General features: G+C 40.1%; 1 protein-coding gene across 1 annotated transcript in view; it reads right to left on the reverse strand.

Annotated features, from left to right (window-relative positions):
* The window catches only part of LOC120273025 (4-coumarate--CoA ligase-like 4), a 14869-nt gene extending 4777 nt beyond the window's left edge, over nucleotides 1-10092 (reverse strand). The window contains 5 exon segments of the mRNA XM_039279663.1: nucleotides 55-186; nucleotides 601-689; nucleotides 887-972; nucleotides 9587-9864; nucleotides 9961-10092. Coding sequence (XP_039135597.1) covers nucleotides 55-186; nucleotides 601-689; nucleotides 887-972; nucleotides 9587-9864; nucleotides 9961-10092 — 717 coding nt within the window.
* Between the last annotated feature and the right edge of the window lie 456 nt (nucleotides 10093-10548).

The raw sequence follows: 10548 nt of genomic DNA on the forward strand, positions 1-10548 counted from the left end.
TACTCCAACTTTGATAGTATTGATGCTATTCAGTTCAGAGCCTTCAGACAGTACCATAGCATGAGCTTGACTCAGTTTTTGATCTGACTTGGGTTCTACAACGAGGCTTACACTAATACAGAGGAGTATGAGCAGCTCCCGACAGATTACCTTTGCAGCTTGGCTCCTCAGCACACCTACAGGACACTATGTGGCCAGAAACAGTATGAGCCAGGAGTTTCTAAGGCCACATGTCTCTCCTGACTGGCTTATAGATATATCCACGCCGTTCTCAGTTAATCAGTAAACGGACTTGGAGATAGTACTGGAGTCCTTAGCAATCAGGAACTGCTTTATCTGTATTCAATTTTATAGAGCGAGCCACTCCACCAAGGACACATCATAGCAGAGTACGTGCGCCATCAGGGACAGTGTGCCAGGGTTGGAGTGCTCTTCTCAGGCCCCTGCATCACTCGACTCATTATGTGGATGGTGTCTTGTACGCTATCAGAGGGGCTGAGAAGATCATTATACCATCTCTCCTCGGCCTACAGACGATGCAATTGATGGGCATGGTCTGCAGATATAGAGATAGTGTTTATGTCATGATCATGCCACCACCATAGATGGGCAAGGGTATGGGTGATGCAGCTGAGGGGTCTCAGCATGCTCTTCAGCCACAGCTACAGCAAATGGAGACAGGGTCACCCCTGCAGCATAGGAGCCACCACAAATGTGGCTCATTTCTCCATCTCGAGCCAGTGATCGCTTTGAGAGGCTCGAGAGCATTGTAGGGGGTTGCATGTTGATCTGGCTGAGGTTCGCACGATAAAGGCTGCGAACGACACCAAGGCGATGGCGCGTCTTGACACACTATAGTAGATTCTAGAGCGAGAACTGACCTCACCTTCCGTTATGAGACCCCGTGCTTTAGCGACACCTCCAGCATCACCAGCAGCACCATCACCACCACTAGCAGCACCAGGATCATCACTTGCAGAGCAATACCACCAGAAGAGCAGGATACCTACGCTTGAGGCGTCGTTGTTTTTCTTTTTCTTTATGTTTAGCATTTTATTTCTCTATTTTATTTTGGACTTGTATTACTCAGATAGGACTCTCCTTCTGAGTTTATCCTTTCACTTTTCAATTGTATTAAGCTGTATTTCATTTCCATATTTTTATAGACTCAATTTTAATGTCTTTTGATGAGCTTTGCTGAATCCCCTTGTGTATACATGCAGATGGTCTTATGAGTCTTGGAATTGAGGGATAGTCATGGGCATGGTCATGTGGCTATTTACATGGCTTTGTGTGCTCCACAACCCATTGGAACTCAACTCTCAATGAAATTAGCTCCATCAAATGCACCATTAGGAGTTCAGGGGAGTATTATTTTAATTGCTAATCTCCACACACATGTTTTGATTGTTAAATTTCTTTATTGAGCTTGCATACGTACATTGAGGGCAATATACAGCTTAAGTGTCAGGGGGAGTTCACATTACACATGTTCTATACTTATGCATTCATCCTTTATGCTCATGTAGCCAATGGCGGTTCACCTTACTAGTAATGGTTGTTTCCTTAAATTTAGGAAAAATTTTAACATTGAATATTATCATGCTCTAGTTTTACTTAAAGTTTTAGGAATTTTTGCCCCATTATCACTTGTTACACTACTCACTTATTAAACCTTGTGGAAACTCAAGTTCGTTGTTTAAGGGATTGTTTTAGCATGATTCTTGTTTTAAAAAAAACTGTGTTTGTATTGTTATGTATTGGGGGTGGAAAGATCCCACCTGTGAAGTATGAAGCTACTCTCATAAGTCGGATACTAGTTATGCCCAAATGAGAGAAAGAGCTATCTTATAGGATGAGTGAAAGCTACTACCCCGCTAGAAATAGCTACCACCTCGAAAGTGTGAAAGCCACCTTGGTGGCCGCGCTACCTTCAAGGATGTGTAAAGCTACAACCTCTTTTTGTATATAAATAAGTCCCTCTTAAGAAGAACTTCGACGATTACATGTTGGGTTGACTTGACTGAGTTTACACACACTTACAAAATATCAGATTGTTGTCCTTTTTTATTCAAGTTTTTAGCTAGAGCAATGATTACTCTTATTCGGTGTTTGAATTTTTCCTTACTTGTAGAATGCCTCTTTTGCATGCTTTTGGTGAACCTAAGGCCAAGCACTTTCAATGAGAACAAGCAAAAGCTTAAGAGTGTGGAAGTTTGATAAGTGCTTGTGTATAAGTAATATGAGGTATATTTTTTTTACGTTGAGCATCACTTTTATCAGATTTTATAGATCATTCATGTGTGTTTATGTTCTTTTGTATGTTAAGGGTTGTGGAGATAAGTTTGGAAGAAAGGAAGCAAAAGTAGATCATGGACGCGATTGTTGATGAAATTCTTTGATCAAACATGGGTCAAGACACAAGTTTTGGTCATAGACATATGGGTGTGTGCCAACCTCCATTATTCTTAAGTGAATACACAAAGTGGAGAGGCACAAAGGCAGTCACACTCATATGTTCTGGCTTGTGCAACATTGTTAAGAGCTTCGTCAATGTGGTTTAATTGATGACGCGACATGATCTACTGCATGGATGTGTGCCCAATCATGTGGCATCGATGAAGAAAATGATTTTGAGAGTATTTAGGCACGTACTATAGCAGTTACTATAGTAAAACACTGAACTAAAATCACTATAGCAGTTAATGTTCACAGTGTGTAGGAAAATGCAACCTAGAAATCCACACGGCCATGTGGAAATTCCACACGCCCGTGTGGATGCCCGATTTCAGCTCTATAAATAGCACTTTGAGAGTTTTATTTCTAGATCTTCTTCCTATCTTTTGCCCATCTTTTGGTGTGAGCGCGTCTATGGTTTGGAGAGGCTTTTGCTGGGTTTTAGGAGCGGTTCTAAGGTATTCGACATCGATTTCCTTTATAGGAGAACTGTTGGGAGAGAATTCGTCGCCATTGATTTGGCGAGGTGTGCCCTAGAATTGACGAGGGAACCTTTGGAGAAGTCGAGGTGGCTCCTCAAGACCGTTGACACGGAGAACAAGTGAGTTTTCTCTATGGATTGCTTGCACTTAGTTTTGATTTCATTGTTGATTTTTTATTGCTCCATGGAGAGTTAAACCCCTACTCGGATCTTGGACTTGTAAACCTTACGATGATTTTGTTTATTGTTTCTTATTATATTTTCTTTAATTGATGTTTTAATTGAGTTTCAATCTCGTGTGCTTGTTGATTTGATTTTCCTTTAGAGTGACACTAGGGTTGAGAATCTATCTAGGTAATCGTATGAAGTGGTGACAACATCATTACGGTTAGACTTAGCGAGATTGAAGATGGTTGAGAGGGTGAGTCAAAAGGTAGCGAAACGTCGTCTTTTCCCTCCGATGTGATTTATTCTACCTCCACATTCCAAGAGTTCTTTACGGTCATTATAGAGAAAGTGCTAAAAGACAAACTCCACTTGGGCTTAGTTGTGCGAGCAATAGAGTGAAGTAATGAAGTAATTCTTAGTGCTAGGGATTAATCGTGACTAGGGGTCTTTCACTTGGACCAAAGGGTTAGATATATATTAGGGAATAGGGTTTATCACTTGGAATCCCTAGAGCTCCAAGATGTCCTAGACAGTGTGAGGTGTCAAGAGTATCCCTTTTCGGCAGGCATAATGTAAAGGACTAGTCATGGTTGACTTTAGGTTTGGGACTGTGTCTTTGAATTTCCACGACTCATTAAACCTCAATAAGGAGACATAACATTAGGCTTGCCCTTGAAATGATATTCGTAGGGTAAGCATTGTCCGAGTACCCCATTTTACCATCGATTGCCTATCCTTACTCCTCTTGCTTTCTTTGATCTTTTACGCTTCTTTGGATTGATTTCTTTAATTCAACATCACATATTGGTTTTCATTCTAGCTAAATAGCAATACTTGTGTTTCTAAGCAACTATTCCCTGTGGATTTGACTACCACTCACCGGGGTATTTCATTACTTCGATGACCAGTGCACTTACGGTACACACACACAAGAGGTGTGTCAACAATTTAGATTTTAACCCGATTGGTGAGTCTCAATAATTCTAATGGGCCCTTAACTTATGGTCTAATCAATACTAAACCTCTAAGCTCAGAACACAACCTGTGATCTCTACCAACCAGGGATATCTCAACCTACAGCTCTGATACCAAAAGATGTCACACCCATCTATTCTACTTAGGTAAATGTGGCACCCATCAGTTAAAAATCAATTTTAACAGGAAAACTAACATCCTTGAAAAACCAAATCAGACTTACAGAACATGATTAATAAACTTAAACAAACTATAGGTTAAAATACATGAGTACAACAAACATAATTACTCCAATTAGTGGGTACCACCGCTACAAGATCACGACATCAACGCATAGAAAGAAAAGGGACCCACTTCAACCAGGAGCTCAACCATGACTGGCTCTATATTCGGACAGCTAATCTAGTAGAGTAATCCTCATACAACTGTAACAAATTCTAGTTGGTCGATAGTTGCTCAATAATTTCAAATAATTAAATATAGAGTATATAAAATATATAAAGATTAATTTCTCAAATAATTTCCCAACTTTCCCAAATATCAGAATTTGGCAAAATACAACTTTAACGAGCTTTTAAAAAATAAATTCATCATGAATTGTCATAAAATCAATTTTCTAAGGAAATATAATTTTTGTGAAAGACTGCCCTCCTAAGAGCGAAAGCTGGGCTTCGCCCCTCATCATAATAAAAAATAACTTGTTTTGCACAACTGAACTACAAAACAAATATCAAATCATTGGCGTAAAAACACTCCCCGACTTAGCTGCCCTTGCAACTAGGTTGAGAGCCATTAAGGTATTCGCAACCTTAACGTTGGCCATCGAGATCCCTGCGTGGTGACCTCCGGTTTCTTAAAGAAGTAAACCCTGTCAATGGCTCTACGCACCTATTGACAAGGGGTAAACTCAGGGTAGACTACGCCACCTCCCATCAGGCTGGACCATGGGACCCCCATTGCAGTATCGGACTAAAGTCCATAGTCACCATCAAAATCTGTGAAAACTCCACAACACAAGACATGTATAATACCTACAAAGTCCATATCCATAACACCATTCCTATACCAGGAATGAAAACCAAATCTACAAGCATTGACAGTAAAAACTTTTTAATATGCACACATGGTTTCACAAATCATCTCAATGTTAATTACACATAACCATTAAAATAAATACCTGAAAATAATACAGTGGAAACAACGTATAATTGTATGAAACCAGATATACTAATACGATTGCTATGGCATAGCAAATCGCAAATAATTATAAGTATCCTTTAACAAAATAAATTATTAAACATAATATAATGACATAATTAAACAGTTTTTTTCAAACTAGTAGCCAATAAGTACTTGTTTCAAAATAATAGCAATTAACCGATTATTTCAAAAGAGTAGCTACTACCAACTCACTTGGTCTCCCTTGGTTTTCTCGCTAGACCTGGAACTCCCTCCCAAGCCTGAACAACACTTAATAGGAGAACGGAAATAAAATAAATAACATACATCCTAATGACAAAATTGAACCCAAAAGAAAATACAACAAAATAATAATTGACTCATTAATTGGGCCCACTCACTCCAATCGATTCAAACAATCCTTGCATAATAAAACTAGTATCAAATTGCACTTAAACCCACTCAATTTGGACAAAACCATTCTGAACCAACCTGAACCAACCTCAATTTCTGTAAAACAAGTTCAATTTCACCAACCAGCATTGAACCACTTCCAATTGTTATACAAAATCTTTTGAACGAGCTTAGTTCAACTGAACCCAATTCTCCTTAAATTGGTTCACCCCAAAATCATTAGCCCAAAAATCTGAACCAAGACAAATCAATGTCAATCAACTTATCCTAAATTCAACCCAACAAAATTACACATTGAGTCAAAATCAAGTCAATCCTCAACTGGTTGAACCAAACCAGTTCTTTGCTCTCATTTAAACCCAAATGAATCCAAACTATTTCAACCTGGCTAGCCAAACCCAACCGCAAACCAATTGAATGTACTTAACTCAATTAAATCAAGCCCACTTCACTTGATTTGATCAAGCCCAATCAACCAATTTGGCTAAACTCAACCACTTAATCTCCACCCATTATAATCACCATCTTAATCATCATCATCAACTTAATCATCATCATCATCCACTTAGTTAACCAAGCCAAACCCTAATTTCAGTTGCTACAGTAATCTACAACAAACTTCAAAATTCATCCCCCATTTCAAGCAAAATCCATCTCAAATACACGGTTTATTTTTGAAAGCAACTTGAATCACTTATCATCTACAACAATATACAACGCTTTTTCCACTCAAAACCAAGCCAAATCTCATAAAAACAAGTTCAAATTCAAGCATGCTTGCCAAAGTTCTTTAACCATACATCATGCATCATTCAAACCAAGATAACTTTTACCGAGCACTCCGGCAAACTCTCTCAGGCGATCTCCACATCCTCTTCTTTAAGCCTCTTATTTTCTTTCTCTCATCTTTTCTTCTTTTATTTTCTCACAGAACACTAATGCAACCATTGATTAAGAAGAAGAAAGCCCCCATAAAAAATGACTATTTCCACGCCTTATCTGTTAACTTAAATTTCTGCCAAAATTCCCTCTCGGTCCCTGAAAATGAAATTTCATACAGAAAGATACTTGAAAAGTTACCAATGGTCCCTGAATCATGAAATAGTATTTCCAAAAAGTCCTTGCAAACTTACCATTCAGTCCTTGGTTTTCGGAAACACTACAGATCAAATATTTTTAATACTTTCAAACCAAAAATTTTCTATAAACTTTCACACTTAGGTCCTTATTCTTTCCACTTGGGTTTCTCAATAAAACTGCTCTGTAGGAAAAATCTTACTGCAATTGAGATAATACCGTGAAAAAAATTCTGATGAGTTTCCAAAGGTTCAGGGTATTACAAGAAGTATCCACCCTAATGTGTCGAGTGGGGCACACGGGAGAAATAGCCTCAGGTTACTCAGCCCCCCTAGCAGTCAGGACACGCTAAATCATCCCCATCAAACCTGAGCTGCTCAAGGGTCATGGGGGCCACACCACCGCCCACTCAGATCCTGTCGGTCCCCTCTAGGATGCCCATACGTCTGATCAGACGAGTGATATAAGGGCCTATAAAGAGGGCACCGATGCGAGTGTCAGTCCCCTAGTGTGAAATAGACACTGCTACCTTATACCCCAAATGCAAATGGAACCCGTCGATCAAACTCAGAAGGAAATCAAAATCTCGGTGACTAACAACCCTTATACTGTCGCCGCGTCCTATCAATGTGTGACTAAGTATGAAATGGATATACCTGAGTGCTGGAGAACGAAGAGTTGTGGCCTTAATCCGGCGAGGATCATAGGTAGGAGTGGTGCTCAAATGCGCAAAGCTTCCTCTAGGGACTCCCCACCCGGTCGGGAGATCAACAGGGTATCATATGCATGAGTTCTAGTAAACTCCGCATCATAAATCCCAAATTGGATAGAGAAATTGGTGAGGCTCATCTGGTGCATCTCACCGACCGCCTGAATTTGTACCTCAGGAAAGCTCAGATTTATCTAACACCTCAAGCGCTAGCCGCTCGTAAGTGGTATCAGTAATCTGGAACAACTGTCTCTAGGCACCGACACTAAGCAGCCAACTAACCTTCTCCTCTAATCTGACTTCACGGAGGACATCCTAATCAATCTCTTATGACTCACCAAAACAAGCAAATTGCTCTTGATGCATTTGAGTATGGAATACCGGCGCTAAGCCCACATCAGGAGCTTGCTCCCCCACCCACGGCCTCTTAGAAGGCCCCGTAGAAGTGTGTTTTCTAGACATAATATGTACGAAAAGATAAACCAAATTAGTTCAAACAATTAGGAAGAGCACGGTCGTGCAAGGAGCACTCCGACTGTGCTCAACATTGAAACAGTGGACGTGCACTTAGTCGAGATAATCATGCTGAGGCTAAGAGCACGATTGTGTTCCTAGGGAGGACACCATCATGCTTCGAGCGACCATCATCACCAAAGATACAACATCGTTAAAGCTCAAGAACAAAGAAATCTTCGAAATAAAACAAGCAATATTAAGTGTGAAACAATGAAAACAACACAAAAATCCACAATGCAATAAAGAGCATGACGTGAAAAGCCTTTTAACCCAACAAATCAGAAAAGGATGAATGGTGGCTTACCGGGGTTGAGGGAGAAATTAAGGAAAAGGAGGAACTGCCACAAGCAACCTTGGCACAAACTCAACCCCACACGATGGACCAAAGCATGAAAGGAGGAGGAAGAGGGCCAGGAGGTGAGATGGATGGGAATGGTCGTCTATGAAAGACTTCAAAAGGAAAATGGTCGTGTCGTAGGCGTGTTCCTCCCTTTGATTTTCTAAGGAAAAATTCCCAAAACATCTGAGAGAAGGACACAATCATAAAAATGGCTTGGAGACGACGCTTACAGATTTAGCACGCTCGTGCTTAGCCCATGCTCATCACGGAATGATTCAAAAACTAGAAACAAAGAGAATCAGGGGCACAAGTAAGGGCGTTCTCATCACGAGCTTTGCCTAAAAAGTTCCAGAGTAAAGACTATCCTCCTTCATAACAATGATAAAAACGCTAGAGGTAATAAAAAGTATTGCCGCCATACCGAAGAAAAATCAATAATGCCCCGAGAGACCAAAATCAGAACAACACAGCAATCATTGAAACAAATGAAAACTAAACAAAAATGATAAGAAAACCCGACATGATTACAAAGAAAACAAAACAACTTTGGTTACCTCCCAAGTATAGCTTATTTAACGTCACTAGCTTGGCATACCTTTTTTCCTCAAAGAAGTTCATGGGATCGACGCCTCTCATAGCCACCTAGAATACAACTGCAAGCATATGGTAACAACAAATCAATTAAATTGATCTCACCAAAAGCACAAAGGTTTGAACGGTTAGGAACATTGGGATCAGGTGGTGAGATGGGTGGCTTTTTCTTCTTAGTGATCACCTTTGTCCACCACTTTATTGCACTCGAGGTTTTTTACTTTGATGGATCCAGTGGTACAAAGACCTCGATAGCCACAAAGTCCAAATAGTACGATTCTTCCATCGCCTCCTTTGGTGCTCCATCTTCTCAGGGACCATCTTCTAATAATTCAGCAAGATCATCTTTCATGAATGTATCCTACATAAATTCAGAAACAACATCATCAACAACATCCACACAATAGCATGTGTCATCAAAATCCATGGTATGCCTCATGGAATACTGGAGCTTGAAAATAATCTCTTCTTCACCCACTCGAAGTGTCATTCGGCCATCCTTGACAACAATAAGAGCCTTTGAAGTTTCTAGGAACAACCTTCCTAGAATCAATGGTACCTCCACCTCCTTATCAACATCGAGAATAACGAAATCCACCAGAAAAATGAACTTGCCCACTTTAACAAAAAATTCTTCAATTATGCCTTGTGGTTATCTAATGACCTGATCACTAATTACAATGTCATAATGGTGGATTTTGGTTCTCCAAGCCCAAGCCTTTCAAAAATTCTGTAGGGCATGAGGTTCATGATTGCCACTAAATCAGCTAAGGCTTTCTCATCAACTAAACCACTGATCATCCAAGGAGCAATAAAACCCTCAGGATCTTTCTCTTTCTTGGGCAGTTTGTTGGTGATCAAAGCCAAACATTCCTCACTAAGTGTTACAGAAGACACTTCTTCCAGATTTCCCTTGTTTGTTAGTAGTTCTTTCAAGAATTTAACATATCTCAGTATCTGAGTAAGAGCTTCAACAAATGGGACGTTGATATGCAAAGTCTTGAACAAATTGAGGAATCTCTTATATTACTCCTCTTGTTGATCCTTCTTCACTTTCACTGGGTAAGGAAGATTAGGTTGGTATGCCGGCAATGCATCTTTTTCCTTACTTTGTTCTTTCACATCCTTCTCCAAGTCAATTGGAGTCTCAAGATTACTGCCAACAGTGGGTTCAACCTTCTCCATATCGGGCTTCCTCTCAATGGGGTTTTAGAAGTTGCACTCCACTCCTCAAAGTGACACCCTTCAAGGATTCCTTTGGGTTTATCTCTGTGTTGCTAGTGAGGGGCCCTGGGAGCTTTTCCTCAATTAATTTAGACATCTAGGCTATTTGATGCTCTAAATTCCTCACGGTCATATTAGTATTTCTCATCATGTTCTCAAGATCCAAAAGACGAGTTTCAGTGCTCTTGATGAATTTGGCCAACATGGCAGTGAGTTCATTAGATGGCTCAGAAGATGAAGAAGAGGACGATTGTTGTGTATCCCGAGAGAGAGATTTATACTATCGTTGTTGTTGTTGCTGCCCCTATCTTGGTTAACTCCATGAGAAATTTAGGTGATTCCTTCACCCAACATTGAATATGTTGCGGTACGAGATGTTCTGGTAAGGGCAACAGAGTGAAGCGTTGAAGTGACTTT

This window comes from Dioscorea cayenensis, chromosome 2 (assembly GCF_009730915.1).
Source record: "Dioscorea cayenensis subsp. rotundata cultivar TDr96_F1 chromosome 2, TDr96_F1_v2_PseudoChromosome.rev07_lg8_w22 25.fasta, whole genome shotgun sequence".
Taxonomy (NCBI): Eukaryota; Viridiplantae; Streptophyta; class Magnoliopsida; order Dioscoreales; family Dioscoreaceae; genus Dioscorea; species Dioscorea cayenensis.